At 31.6% G+C, this 15,560-nt stretch overlaps 3 protein-coding genes and 1 pseudogene across 4 annotated transcripts; 1 reads left to right on the top strand and 3 right to left on the bottom strand.

The window, feature by feature from the left end:
• Positions 1-781: 781 nt before the first annotated feature.
• Positions 782-2,209, top strand: LOC139874751 (uncharacterized; annotated as a pseudogene).
• A 569-nt stretch (positions 2,210-2,778) lies between these two features.
• On the bottom strand, positions 2,779-3,748 carry LOC139874750 (uncharacterized). The gene is made up of 3 exons (XM_071862152.1): positions 3,254-3,748; positions 3,094-3,159; positions 2,779-2,955 (listed from the first exon to the last, which is right to left on the bottom strand). The coding sequence occupies exons 1-3, from the start codon at positions 3,746-3,748 to the stop codon at positions 2,896-2,898; spliced, it is 621 nt and encodes a 206-aa protein (XP_071718253.1). The 3' UTR covers positions 2,779-2,895.
• Positions 3,749-6,954: 3,206 nt separating this feature from the next.
• On the bottom strand, positions 6,955-11,831 carry LOC139876782 (thioredoxin H-type-like). Of its 2 annotated transcripts, none has more exons than XM_071864152.1 (5): positions 11,695-11,831; positions 10,881-10,937; positions 9,794-9,916; positions 8,362-8,484; positions 6,955-7,634 (listed from the first exon to the last, which is right to left on the bottom strand). In XM_071864152.1, exons 2-5 carry the CDS (start codon positions 10,899-10,901, stop codon positions 7,485-7,487), a joined length of 417 nt encoding a protein of 138 aa, XP_071720253.1. In that variant the 5' UTR covers positions 10,902-10,937; positions 11,695-11,831; the 3' UTR covers positions 6,955-7,484. The 2 variants fall into 2 exon arrangements, with proteins under 2 accessions (XP_071720253.1, XP_071720254.1); XM_071864153.1 differs by having other exon boundaries at positions 6,955-7,622.
• A 716-nt stretch (positions 11,832-12,547) lies between these two features.
• On the bottom strand, positions 12,548-13,141 carry LOC139874749 (uncharacterized). Its single transcript, XM_071862150.1, has 2 exons — positions 12,734-13,141; positions 12,548-12,673 (listed from the first exon to the last, which is right to left on the bottom strand). The coding sequence occupies exons 1-2, from the start codon at positions 13,139-13,141 to the stop codon at positions 12,548-12,550; spliced, it is 534 nt and encodes a 177-aa protein (XP_071718251.1).
• Positions 13,142-15,560: the final 2,419 nt, after the last annotated feature.

Raw genomic sequence — 15,560 nt, 5'->3', positions numbered from 1 at the left:
ATGAGTGGTACTGACCTTATCATAACCTAATGTATCAACTATGTCAACAGATTCCAATGTTTTGTAAGCAAATTAGTAGTAGCACTAATGTTATAGCACAAACAATGAGCAATACTCATAAGATCAACCGCACTTTGACCGTATGGAAACTTGGTTGACCACCAAGCTTGTTTATATTATACTCCGTAGTTGATTTATATAAATACCCCGTATGTTTTAGTTGTTTTTTGATTAATAAAATTATTAATCTTTGATCTTCGAATCTTTTGCTTATAATTATGCATGTTCTTTGTTGTGTGAAACGAACGTTTACCTTTCAACATAACTCGTCAGAGTCTAAACCCCAAAAATCCTTCAGAAAAACTCCAAATTTACCTATACACATCAACCTTCCGTAATTCGTAGTAAAAAGTAGCAAAAGGTAGACCTCACAAAAACAAGCATTACATTACTAAGAGCACTCCCAACGGGCTCCGCCCTCACACTGTCATCACCTCCGCCCTCGAGGGTGCCGATGACATTCATCCCGCCGTCGGCCGCCCTCAATCCTCTCTTCTGGTTCCGTGCTGTTGGATGTCGTGTGTATAATATTTTGAGGACGGGAATAAAGCATTTATTGATTATATTTATTTGTTTCAAACGGCTATAATGCCGTTGGTACTTTTTTTTTTTTCCAACCCCCACTATATATACCTCTATACCATTACACTACCACTTCATACAATCTCTACTTTTATATCACAATATTTATTCAATTCCATTAAAAATGCTTAAAAAAATTATGGATAGTCTTACGAAAGATGCGTTAGATATTGCAAGTTCTAATTTCAATATTGTCGCATTCGATCTACTTGATCAGATAGATAAAGACGAAGAGGAAGAAGTCAATCAACCAATTCCAAGGGCGCCTCGAAGATTTATTCATAGAGACCGAGAGGGAACCGCGACGCGTTTATGGAATGATTATTTTTTCGAGAATCCCACTTTTCCCGGAGATTATTTTCGTCGCCGTTATAGGATGAGTCGACCATTGTTTATACGCATATGCCAAGGTATAATGAATTACTCTCAAGAACCTATTCCCGATTATTTTTTATATTTTCATCAAAAGCGGGATGCTACCGGGTTGTTGGGTTTTAATGTTTTTCAAAAATGTACATCCGCAATACGTCAATTATCATACGGTACTGCACCTGATGCTTTTGACGAGTACTTACATATGGGCCAACAAACATCATACGATTGTTTGAATAATTTTTGTAAGAGCGTGCTTCACTTGTACGGTTCGGAGTATATGAGAAAACTGACTTCACAAGACGTAGCACGTTTTATATCTGCACATACGGAATTACATGGTTTTCCGGGAATGTTGGGTAGCCTAGATTGTATGCATTAGACATGGAAAAATTGTCCATATAAATATAAAGGTCCTTATACTAGAGGCGATCATGGCTATCCAACAATCATGTTAGAAGCTGTGGCATCTTATGATTTATGGATTTGGCACGCTTATTTTGGACCCGCTGGTTCAAACAACGACATCAATGTCCTTAATCAATCTGATTTATTTAACGTGTTACTTCAAGACACGGCTCCACCGTGTAATTTTTCGGTTAGTGGTTGTAATTTCAATAAAGGTTACTACCTAACCGATGGGATATATCCGGATTGGGCGACACTAGTTAAGTCTTTCAAAAGTCCACCTGACCCAAAATCGGCAAAATTTAAAAAATATCAAGAATCTGCTCGGAAAGATATTGAACGGGCATTCGGTGTACTTCAAGGTCGATGGCAAATAATAAAAAACCCATGCCGACAATTCTATGTCGAAAGAATCCGAAGAATTATGCACGCTTGTGCTATTTTGCATAATATGATCACTGAAGACAATGGACATGCAATGTGTTCACTTGAAGAGAATTACAAGCCAGCTCGTCGTCCAAATCGCTCAATCCAGGAAAGGGTTGAAGCACACATGCGCATTAATAAAGAATTGCGAGATTCGTCCATTCATCATCTACTACGACAAAAGCTCATCGAACACATTTGGAATCTTTCGGCTAATTTTCGTGTTCGGCACGTTCCACATGCCCGAGCCGCTCCAGAAGCTGGAACTTCCAACACCGCCGAAGATGTTGACGAAAGCGAGGACGAAAGCGAAGATGAAAATAAAAATGAAGACGTGGACTTGGACAAAGATGACGCATAGTTTCATAATTTTTAATTTATGTTTAGTCTGGGTAACTTTTGATTATGTATTTTTTTTAAATAAATGTAACCGTATTAATGTTATTTAATAAAAGTGTTGTTCAAAAAAATATATATTCGAAAAAATAAATTTTAATAATTATATTCGAAATAATAATAATAATAATAATAATAATAATAATAATAATAATAATAATAATAATAATAATAATAATAATAATAATAATAATAATTAATAATTAATAATTAATATTAATAATAATTAATAATAATAATAATAATAATAGTAGTAGTAATAAATATTAATAAAATATGTGGGGCCATGTGATGGGGAGGGGGATGTCATGGTTGGTAGTGGTGTGTGGTGGATAGGAAGTGAAAAATAAATGGAGAGAGAAAGCTGATGTGGCGCTAATGTGGCGGCGTGTTCTGGGGAGAAAGTACGTCATGGTTGTGAGTGGTCTAAATGAAAATTACTACTACAATTTGTTTCATAAGAGTATAAAACAATAAAATCGAACCAAACTACATGAGAAGGTGGTGATAATTTATAATAATGATTCTCACCTAATAAAAACACCATACGTAGTAGTAGTAGTAATACAAATGAATACAACAAGCCATTATACCCATAACACCAAATTCAAAACAACAATTTAATCATTTCATTAATTCATTTTATTTGCATCAAATTGCCCCACAAGTACCCTCCTCCTTTTCTTCCCCTAATTCTTCAATCTTTCCCCCCTGCAAAATTTTAAATTTCTTCTTTTATTATTCATAAATAAATAAATATAAATATAAATATAAATAAATAAAAACATTACATTACATTCACATAATAATCAAATTTAACAAATCAAATAAGTAATTAAGTTAAATTACCTGTAGTTTATCAGGCTTAATCTTCTCCTGTTCCTTTTCTCTTAAGGATCTAATCGGCAATATCCTCTGCAAATAGAAACAGTATTCAAATTAACCAAATCGAAACTTAGATTCGAATCGAAATGAACTCGATTTAAAATTTCATTTCAGATAAACTTACGTTGCATAACGATCGGAGCTCGTTTAATCGATAAAGTCGATCGACTTCAATCTCGAACACTTTCTGAATCTCGCCTCTTTGATCGAGCTCTTTCATCTTCATCTCCATCATTAATTCTCTTTCTTTCAATATCTTTTCAGTTTTCTCTTTATCTAATCTCAATCGCTCCATTTTCTCTCGAATCGCAATCAGCTCGTCAGCTAACGACACTTCAAATTGCTCGATTTGAACCGGATCTGAAGTAATTGTAGCGATCGGAGATCGAATTTGATTGAAATTAGCTGTAACAGTTTGTTTCTGATTCGGATTCTCTTTGTTAGCATCTTCAGTGATTTCGATTAGATTAGGGTTAGGGTTTAGGTTTGGTTTTGTATAGGTTTTTTTAGTAGGTGGTGGCGGGGGAGGTGGTACGTTAGTTAGGGATTTGAGAGGCTGCCGGCCGGATTTTGGTCGGAGGAGATTGTTTCCGGTGACCGGAGATTGAAGAGTTAGCATTTTTTAGGTGTGAGTGAATGAATGATGAGTGTGGAATAAAATAGGAATGAAAAGGTGTTAAGAATTGAAAAAAAAAGGCGTTTGAATTTGAAAGTAAGGAAGCGGGACTAACGGCTATCTTGTCTTGTTTATATACAAGTTTCAATAATTAATTTATATTTATATTAATATTATTATTTTTTTAACTTTACTTTATTAAATTGATTTTAAGATTATATATTAATAGTTTATTATAGTTTAGGATTATGATTTTGGCATTTGATACAGTGAAAGATATCAATCAATAATCATCATGGTTTGATTAAATTCATCAAATTTATGAATTGAGAATTTACATTGTGCAAATTCTTATTGTATAATTTTGATGGATCTGTTAAAACTTATACAATACATGTGGGATTGGGTATGTTGTTATTGTATGATTCGATTGTCTACTTTTCGCTCTCTCATACCCCATACATGTGGGATTGGGTATGTTGTTATTGTTGTTGTGTTGCTGTTAAAACTTATACAATACAATAGTGAATAGTATATAACTAGAAAGAATTTGGACCGCGCGTTGCTGCGGTTACATCTGGATATACGTTGTTTGCTACCTAGTATACCTAATGGCCCGCACGTCGCAGTGTAACATTTTAACATCTTTTATAACACTAATGTTGAGCGATAATAGAGAAAAAAAATTGCGAACAAAAGGGTTCAAAGGACTGAAACTCATGTGATATAATTAGTTTAGTTTGTTTATTATATATGTAATATATTTAATTAATCCAAAATATTTTATAATTTTATGGAAAAACTCCGTTTCGAATATAATTAGTTGCGTTTTGTTCGTAATATTATTTCGAGTTGAACGGTAATGACGGAGAAATCTAACTCACGGGGAGAAAAAAGATAAATTCCGTAAAAAATTTGGGTGAGTTTTATTTAACAATTATTATATTAAATTAAAGAGTTACATTTGAAACCCCAAAGTTACCTTTTATAACCATTTTTATCCCTAAATAGTTACAACTATAACCCGTCAACTATAACTCATTTAACACTTTTCTTCCTTGGCCAAAACTACAATTAGGTGCACACACAAATTGGCCTAAACGACCAAAATTAAACGACCAAAATTTTGGTGGGGTTTAGTAGATACGGAAATATTTTTAGAATTAGTTATTTCCTGAAAACTAATGCAAGTAAGCTGTTGCTTATTTTCGCATTAAAATCAAGATAAACTGAGATTTTTTTTTTTGTTTCAAATTGGTAGTTTAAAAGTGTGTTAAAGGTGATTATAAAATTTTCAAAAATCTTATTTGTTTAACTTTTTTATTGTTGTAAGAGATTATACAAAAATGAAAAATCTCACTAGATTGTTCGAACTCTAAGGAAAGTGTCGTGATACATTTTACCGGCCAGAAGCTCATATGCTGAGTTCGAACAAGATTTGTTGAGTTTGAACAAAATATTGTTCGGACGGATGATGTATTTTGAAATTTTTTTTAAAAAGTGTAAATTGAAATATACTAAAAATGTATTTTGAATAATTACCCCATGCATATTTTTGAGTGTGTTTGGTTTTAGGAGGTATTTAGGTTGTGAGAAGAGGTATCAAAATCAGTTATCGAACCATCAATTGGATAGTTTTTAAAACACAAGAAGGTTGTGGATTTAAGCATTTTTAATTTTATTTCCAAATATCTGTTTATGATCATACCCATTAAGAAATTTGAGTATGGACCAAACTCCTCCTAAACTTTGTAATGATAGTCCCATTCTTTTTTCTTTAAAAAGGCAACATTTATTAAAAACGCGAAAATTACAAAGGATAGTGACCTAAAAAAGCCAAGTATAACACGAAACATGATCTACACTCTACATACTATATGGTTGCAAAGAGAGCAACCTATATTTAACACGAAAGAAATACACATAATTACGACATATTAAGATAACAGTTTGGATTTGTAAGCCATGAAAGCCACTCGAAACTTCTTCCTTCTGCTTTAGATGTGATCCACTCGAAAGACAAATTTTGTATCACATTTAGGGCCGTCGGGGCATTCCAAGATTTACCTTGAAACGCCGTTTTGTTACGATTTTTTCATATAAGATACAACGAGATCCACTTAATAGCTTGCCAAATTTTGCTCTCGTATCCCGACATCGGAGTGGGTCTTTTGTCACTGATAAAGTCCATAAGGTTGAAAGATGAGCAATTCCCGAACCCCCACCAATTAAACACTCGATCCCAAATTTCCATCACATGCTTGTAGAAAATTAACGAATGATCTACCGATTCGAGGTCGTCATCACACAAAGGTCATCTCACACAATGATAGTCCCATTTTCATTTTAAAAACTACAATTTTAATGTACTTGAAGCATTTCGCGCAAATAAAACAGAGCAAATAATTTAAACACCTTATCTCGATATTAAAATAATATCGTTAGATCTTTATGGCTAGACAAATACTTATTTCCTCGTCGTTTCATAAAGAAAGAACCAGAAATATCAAGGATATAATACTCTTTAACTGATACCTGCTCAGCTTAATATTTTAATTTAGACCCAAGATTCTATTCTCTAATCTCTAAAATGAATAAAAGTATTATATAATTTCTCATGTTCCTGACATTGTTATTGACATTTAAATATAAGGTGCTGGTGTATGGACTATGGTGTAATGGAAGAGTATTTTAAAGAGTAACTGTTAGTTTTTTTTTTTTTTTTTTTTAAAAAAAGTTTTTTTTATTGTAAACATGACATTTTCATATTATTTAATTTGATAAATATTGATAATATTGATACTTAAATTTAACGAATTTGAGGTATAAGGAAGACGAGATGTAAATAATTATTCCTCTACCGTAGATTAGAAGAGAAGTCATTTCTCGATCCCTTTAAGTTGCATGTCTAGTCACAAACACGAAGATTGAATTAAACAAACTAAAAATAATACCAATAAAAAAAAAATTGGAGTAACTTTGTTGAGATACAATGAGATAGTAAATAAGCTAACACGATTGAAAGAACGTTCTAAAGCAAAAAAAAAAAAAAAAAAAAAAAAAAAACGAACGTTCTAAAAGATGTAACATAACTATTTGATCGAACCTATTTCGAACAATAAATATTCAAAATAACTAAAATATTCCTATTTCGAACAATAAATATTCAAAATAACTAAAATATTGTTTAGAACGTGAAAAGTAACGGAAGTTCGATATATCGATAAATGGTTACAAATCAATATGTTCTTACACTTATATTGTAACAATTTGTTCTTACACTTGTATGAGATGAAATGTATGTACCATGCATTACCAACGAGCTTATAGCTCAGTGGTACCCGATGCCTTTGATCCCTGGGCCCACAGTGAGGGAAGCTTTGACCCAAAAAAGGCGCAAGTTCGATTCTCAGTCTGGGCGCCCCGCATGGAATTATTTCTCCCTCCGGGGGGAAATTTGTGAAGTGTTTTCGGGGGGTCTAGCTAGCTGGGGTAAAAATCGCCTTGCCGTCACTGTGGGTACTGGAAGGAGGTACTTTGCCGGCACATGTCTCTTTCGGGGTGGGATTGGTGGGTGCTACGGCACACAGGGTTAGCGTGTCCCTGCCAACTTACACGTTTTGACCCAAACACAATGCATTTAAGCTTTACATAAGAATACAATACAATACTCACATACTAAAGAATAAGAGATCTCTACTCGATCGATAACAACGAACAACCCTCGACTAAACCATGGTTACTTTTGACCAGCAATGGTGGTTATCTTGTTCTCCAATTCTACCTTATTGGCTCCCACAAGTTTATCAAATTGTTGCCCATCTCTAAGGAAGAAAAATGTTGGAGTAGCTTTTACCTCCCACTGTGTACTAAACTCCTGTAACAGACTCTAGCATCAATCAAATTGTAATTGTAAAATTAGGCCTAAAACAGAAGATGAAGTATCTGCACAAGTGTTAAAAGACGCTTTGAAAATCAACAATGATGGTGAAACAGTTGATTTAAATAACCAGTGTGTTGAGGACGGCTCTAAAGTTGTTGGTAAGAAAGGAAGGGTATTTCATAAGTTGAATTTTGATAATAATAAAAGTCAATGGCAGTCAACAGAAGCAAAAGGTATCAAGCAAAATGCAGTTAAGAATAATTATGGTATTAAAGACAACATTGCTGTGGAGGAAACAGATTGGAATGTGGAGTCCCAGAAAACTCGAAATCATAATGTTTTAAGGAAAAGAGATAAAGGGAAGGGCATTGATGGTGAAGGTAATAATAAGACATATTCCAAAGATAGAATTAAAACAAACAATCCTTTTTATGTATTAGTAGATGATGAGGGTAATGGTGATTGATGTTAAGTTTGATAATACTGCTCCGAAATTAGGGTATTCTACATCTTGTTAGTTTCCTTCTTTATATCTTGTATAGGTCCTCGAGTTTCGCTCAAATTAGTGTTACTCATGTTGTAATCCTCTTTGTATCATTTCCTTATCAATAAAATTATCTTGCTTTTCAAAAAAAAAAAATTTTGTAATAATAAATTTCATGGTTATTTACTAACTTGATGATGTCACATCAGTAAGTTAAAACAACTTAAAGGACGTAATAATGTAACATACCGTTAATGCATCAACGTCTATAGTTAGAAACATAAGAGAAAGATGCTTCTCCGAAAGCTCGATGTAGTATGGTGCAATCGATTTGCAAGGACTACACCAAGATGCACTAAAGTTGGCTATCACCTATTAAACATGCAAGATAAATAATAAATAAAACACAATATAAGAGATTATAAATTTAATGCTCACTAATGATTTCGGTTCTCTTTAAATAAATATATTAGCATAGTTCACCTAGAATCCTCTAACCTTATCTATCTATTTATACTATATATTAAAATGCTAACTTGATGATGTCATCTTAAATAAAGGGCTTGACACGTGTCGCGATGTAAGGACTTGTGCTGATGTAATATATCACCTATTAATTAATTATTATTATTTTTAATTAGAAACTATATAAAAATAGATAAATAATTTCGCCTAATTTAAATGACTTTAAATATTTTTACTCCTCAATTCAAATATGACAATACAATCAAAAAACTTTTTTTTAACTAATTCATGGAATTTAAACAAAACAAAAAATAAATACGGTAAAAAAAACCTTAAGAATTAAAATCATTTCTTAAATTTTATCTGCCATTATATATTTTATTGGTCATTATGTATCACAACTTTTATATAACACCTAAATTTTAAAGTATATTGTACAAATTTTATATAATAATTGTATTTTAATTTTCTAAAAAAATTTAAAAGACATTTATTATTACTAATAATTATTATTATTATTAAAAATATAAAATATTCAACCTTGAGCGAACTTTATTATTATTATTTACTTTTAATATAATAATTATAATTATAATTATTATACTATTATTATTCAAATATGGATTCTTTTTACGAAAATTACGTTACATATGTATGCGAAAATACATGTCTCTATATATTTGTAAAAACGACAAGTTTCTTAGTCAAAAGCGTCATTAAAATAAACAACTTTAACATTTACATTCACTTAATACCTAAAATATGTCATTGAATTGTTTCGTTTAAATACACCCGTGATTTCACGGGTCATTTCACTAGTTTATCTAAATGAAAAACTTACACGGATAATTGTACCAAATTGCTAGGATAGTCAAAAAAGAATTGCAGGGACTATCCAAATAAAATAAAAATAAAAAAAAAATTCTTTTTTGACAATCCTAGCAATTTTAGTACAAACCACGTGGACTATCCGTGTAATTTTGTGAAGCTACAAATTCAAATATTAACATCTTCTGTTTAAAACCCCAACGGGTAGCTTGAAGGTTAAATCCCCACACGCTACAACGTTGGAGTTTTGCCTTTAACAGAAAAAAAAAACCCTATCCGGTTTAAATTCAATTGTACCGAGTCTCGTTATTGATTAAATTTGAGTCAAACGTAATAAAAATACAATAAATTATTCCTACGTGGGGGAAAATATTGTTAGATGGCTTACTATTTTCCCTTGCGTTTTTGCTTCTGATAGCTTTCGGTCCCAAGTATCATTGGTAGTGATAAGTGTCACATTACCTCCCGCAAAATGAGGTTGATTCTCAGACTCATCTTCATCAGGTGGAGACTACACGATATATATAAATTTGACATTTTAGACTAAATGCAAAAAGAAAATATAAAAAGGTTTCTCCGATTAAATATAAAAAAAGTATAAAGAAAAAATCCTTTCATTCTCGCATTTCCTATACAAATTATTGACAATGCACCTTGTATGAATCTTTAAGTAGCATAATTAGAGGATATTTTTTTTTTTTTGAAAGGCAATTCATTGATTAAAAAAGTTGATACAGATGTGGATAGGGTGCTGTTACCACCCATAACCTGCATCTATACAAACTGACTCGAATTCCAGCACTTACATACACAAGACTATCTATTGGTAAGTACTAAGTAAGAACTAAACACAACATATAGCCTAATTACCTTATAACAAAGGATTGAGGATTATGAATCCAATTATGCCAATCGATTTTCTTTACTTTGCATCTTCTTGCGATCCAATCGAACGATGTAACTTGTATGTCATTTAACGCAACAGGAGGATTCCAACATTTGTTTTTGAAGACTCTTTGGTTACGGTTTTTCCAAATGAGGTATCCACTCGACCAAATGACCGCCTGCCAAATCTTTCGACCCAATTCCGACAAAGCACTCGATGATGAGCCATTTAGTAGCTCAGCAATACTTAGGTTCGCCGAAATGTTAAAACCCCACCAATCAAAAACTCCAGACCAAACTTCTTGTACTTGACTACAAAAAAGAAGCGCATGATCAACCGTCTCGACATCACCATCACAAATGGGGCATCTAACCGAGTGGAGGTCGATCCCCCGTTTGTCGAGTTCTGTCAAGACGGGTAGTCGTTTTTTCCTCGATTTCCATACAAACACCTCCACTTTTTTAGGCACAAAATTATTCCTAACCTCCATTACAAACCCTGCCCCGCCCATAATACTACATTTGAGTTTCTATAAACCATCTATTTAGTTCATCTACTCTGTACTATACATTTGAAAAAGGTAACTCACCGAAGAGAAGCAACTTCCCATTAAGATTATTATAATCGTAAGTGCACTCGATTTACCCTGGAAAACACAATCTATTAGAACAACACACAAATAAAACATTTTTTTTTACGGCTTAGAGAGGCGTCGAATGCTCTCATCTGCACCCACGCACACTACGTAGGAAACTCCAAGGATTGAACCCAGGTTGCTTGGCAACTAATCGCGGGTCCCGGGTTGCTTGGCAACTAATCACGGGAATCCTGAAGAAAACATTCCCCTCCTCGGAATCGAACCCGGGTGGCTTGGTAACTAATCGCGGGCCCGCCCTAATAAGGCTCGATACCACTCAGCTGGAAGGCCGGTAGTCATACAAATACAACTTACATATAAAACATACAATAATAATACAGAGGATATAATTATATGTTTAGCCCTAAAAGTTATGTGTAGCCAAAACAACAACAACATTTATATGTTTAAACCTTAAATTTTAATTAATCAGGCCATCATTTGTTAATCAATTATCTACACACCATTACCAGTTCAGGGGGAAATTGATGATAGCAAATTGTCACAAAATTAAGCAAATTAAGCATAAAACATTAAAAAAAAAAAAAAAAAAAGACTTTAAAACTTCAATAATTCTCCTAGAATAAACAAAATTCAACGTTCTAAGCTCACCAAAGACCTACTTTACTTTGAATAAGCTCAATATGACTCAAAGATTATGATTATCACGTATACAAAAAGCGTGTGCATAAGAAGCAAAATTGAACCAAAATTACGATATTAAACAAGTAATAGCAAATATAATTGGATCAGGGAAACTGATTACCTGATAAATTGAGGGTTTCAGACAACGATTGAAATGAATTGTACCGACAAAATCACAGATGTAACCCTAATTAGTAACATATTTATTCGAGAAAAAGAGTAAAAAGGAACTACTTTTTAAACTTTGGTAGGAAAAAATTGATATCATACCTTTTCTTTTCAATAAAAATAATACTAATATATATATTTGTATAAAAAGATTTGATAATTACATTTTATACTAATTCTATGAGCCCGTGCGTTGTACGAAAGTGGTAATATTTGTGATCACCGAGGATAATGAAGCAAAAAACTGAATTGTGAACTTGCGCGTTGCACGGAAGTGGTAAATTTAGTGATCACCGAAGATAACAAAACAAATGAAATATGAGCATGTGCCTTGCACAAAAGTTGTAAATTTAAGTTTTTTATCGGGCTTAGAGCTCGTGTGTTGCACAACTGTTAATGAGTGGACAAAGTGTACGTGTAATAGTATCGAATAATTAAGGTATTAAAAAACACATTATCCAATATTGACAAAAAAAAAAAAAAAAAAAAAAAAAAAACATGAGTAAACCACCAAAATATAAAATATGTAAGCTGATGAGTTCTTAAACAAAGTGATGATGTTGTATAGTGATTTGTCGTAATTAGTAAATAGATATATCAATGTTGAGTAGTTGTCAGTAGTTAGATTTTTTTTTTTTAAAAGCAAGCAATATATTAATACGCAAAGGATTAATACAAGAATGAGTTGGGCTAGAACACGCTCATAGCTACCAACATGAATTAAAACACACAACTACATATTCTAGCATATATACGTGTTTGCAAAGGATGCAAACGTATAAACACGAAACTTTTAATACGCGAACTCAAATGTTTAAATAGATCTTAGGATTGCTAAGCCAAGTGAGCCAATCGATCTTAACCCCTTTAACACTATTCGCGATCCACTCGTATGATTTGAGTTGAATTTCGTTTAGAGCTATTGGGGCCGCCTACGATTTTCAACGAAAAACTTTATTGTTACGGTTCCTCCATATATAGTAAGCACACACCCATTCAACCGCTTGCCAAATTTGTTTCCCGAGATAAGATGTAGAGAACAGAATGTTGTCACGAAGGATTTCATTTACACTTCGGTTGGGGAAATTGCCAAGATCCCACCATCCACAAACAAGATGCCAAACTTCTAAGGAATGTTTACAAAAGTCTAAAGAGTGTTCCACAGATTCAAAGTCATCATCACATACCGCACATCGAATGGAATGAAGATCAATGCCTCTTTTGTCGAGCTCTATCATTACCGGTAGTCGTTTCTTCATTGCTCTCCACACAAAAATCTCTAATTTTTTTGAAACGAGATTGTTTCGAAGTGTCTCTCGTACCGCATCATTTGTTAAAATTGTTTTTTCATTAATCACCTTTGTCATTTGTTTAACTGAAAACCTTCCATTGCTCGCCATTGACCAGGACCATTTATCTGAACTGTTACTATTGAAATTGAAAGTAGAAAGAAGCTATAACAGGCTGTCCATTTCATCCTTTGTTCATCCAGCTGGAATACGCATCCATTCCCACTTAGTTAGATATTAGATAATATATATATTTACGGTTTAGCTAGTTTGATTTATAATTATAAATTATAAATTATAATTACAATTATATTTAATTAGCATTCGATAATTATAAATATTTAAGGGAGTGACAAGTAATACTTTTAGTATGGTGGTGACGTGTAGTAGATATGCACAAACTTTATGTATATGTACATGTATATGTATTTATGTATGTATGTATGTATGTATGTATGTATTATGGATCTAGACCCATAGATATTTTAGTCGAATATTAATTTGGACAAATTTAAATTTAAACTTCAAGGTAAACTTTTATCTATTTTCAATTAATATCTTTGCATAAATAAATAAAGTATTATATATCGTGATCTTTTTATAAATTTCATTTGTCATTCTAATCATATATCTTTATAATAAATTAGTAAAAATTATATTTAAATTTAATAATAAAATATAAGGTAGAGTTATGATACACATGTGCTTAGAATAAAAAGGATAGGAGGCAATATGAATTGTTAATTTAGTAAAGTATTAAAAGTTATCCATTATATATATTAAATGTTTAATTCAATTTAATAATAAAATGACACGTAAGATTAGTTTAATTAATAAAATGACACGTAAGATAATTTAATAAAATTAAATTAAAAAAATCCTACGTGCTTTATAATAAGGTATAGATTTAAATCTAGAAAATTGACAAACTTAATATTAAAGGTTACGTTTGATCATACTATATATATATATATATATATATATATATATATATATATATATATATATATATATATATATATATATATATATATATATATATATATATATATATATATATATATATATAATTTATTTCTTTATTACACTTATATAGTAAAAACACCAACAAAGTTGTAGTTTAGTTTATTGTAAATGTAGTTTTGCATACATGTTCACACTAACATTTTTTTAAAATAAAGATGGACTACTATTTACTTATTAAGAATTGAATTTATGTTTCATTGTAAAAACATTATGAAAAATGAGTTCTAAATTTTTCCGAGTATAATGCTAATTTTATCTTTGAAATTTTGCACATAATAACTCGTCCGAAGCAATACGTGACGTGCCCCTACCTCATATACATATACTAAAAGAAAAACTAAAGTGTGTCATTTTATGTTTTTAGAAAGTGTTACTTGACACTATAATAACCGGTGACAAGATCGTAATTTGATTTCTTCTTTCTCGAAATCTTCTTCGTCTCTTTTTTTTTTTTCTTCTTTTCCTTTCCTTCTCAAAATTAGGTTAAATATATTTTTTACAATACTTTTTCCCTCAACCCATTAAATTGATTTAACTTCTAGTTTGTGCATAATGCAAAAAATAATAATCTTTTATAACATAGTAAAAGCTATATAAAATGTATAATAAAATTTTAAATTTTAGCATTATTTAATTGTAAATGTAGTTTTGCATACATGTTCACACTAGCATTTTTTCAATAATAAAGATGAACTACTATTTTCTTATTAAGAATTGAATTTATATTTAATAGTAATTGCATTTTATTAAATGAGTTTTTGTTATAATTCAGTAGGCTTATAACTACCTTTAATGGTTATAAGAACAAAGAGAGAAAAAGAGAGAAGAAGGAGAGAAGAAATATTGATATTGATATTTCAAGAGAAATGGTGTACCTTAAATGGTTACCATACATGTCTATTTATAGTATAAAATATTACTATGCAAGAAATATAATAATAATAAAATTAACATCCAATCTAGATATTTTATAACACAATCTAGATATTTTATAACACTCCCCCTTGGATGACAATTTTATTAGAGAATAACTAGTACTGCCTCGTTAAAAACCTTGCTAAAGAAAACTCATTGGGATAAAACTTTAGCTAAGGGAAAAAGAGTGCAGCATAAAGTTGACTCCCCCTCAAGTAGGCAACGCCTGAGTTGTTACATCTTCTGAACATGCCTCATGCCAATATTATGAACGTGTGTTCTGAAAATAGCAGTTAGCAGTGCTTTGGTATAAAGATCAGCAGAGTTGTTGATTGAACGTATCTCATTTTAATCTGGTTGTCTTTTACGATATCTTGAGTATATGAGAAAAATCTGAGGTTTTCATCTGAAATTGTATCATCTAAATCTTTTATGTACAAGTTTGGCCCTCGTGATTTGTCTACAGTCTCCTTCATGGTTTGTTCAAACCGTTGTTTCAGTTCCTATTCCCTTTCAGTCTTTTTCTGAGCCTTACCAATATACCATTCTTTTCCATCAAACTTATGACCGTTAAGACCGTTTATAGCTT

This window comes from Rutidosis leptorrhynchoides, chromosome 11 (genome assembly GCF_046630445.1).
Source record: "Rutidosis leptorrhynchoides isolate AG116_Rl617_1_P2 chromosome 11, CSIRO_AGI_Rlap_v1, whole genome shotgun sequence".
NCBI classification, from domain to species: domain Eukaryota; kingdom Viridiplantae; phylum Streptophyta; class Magnoliopsida; order Asterales; family Asteraceae; genus Rutidosis; species Rutidosis leptorrhynchoides.
The sequence above is the reverse complement of the archived record's forward strand: the minus strand, read 5'-3'. Positions and strand labels throughout refer to the sequence as shown.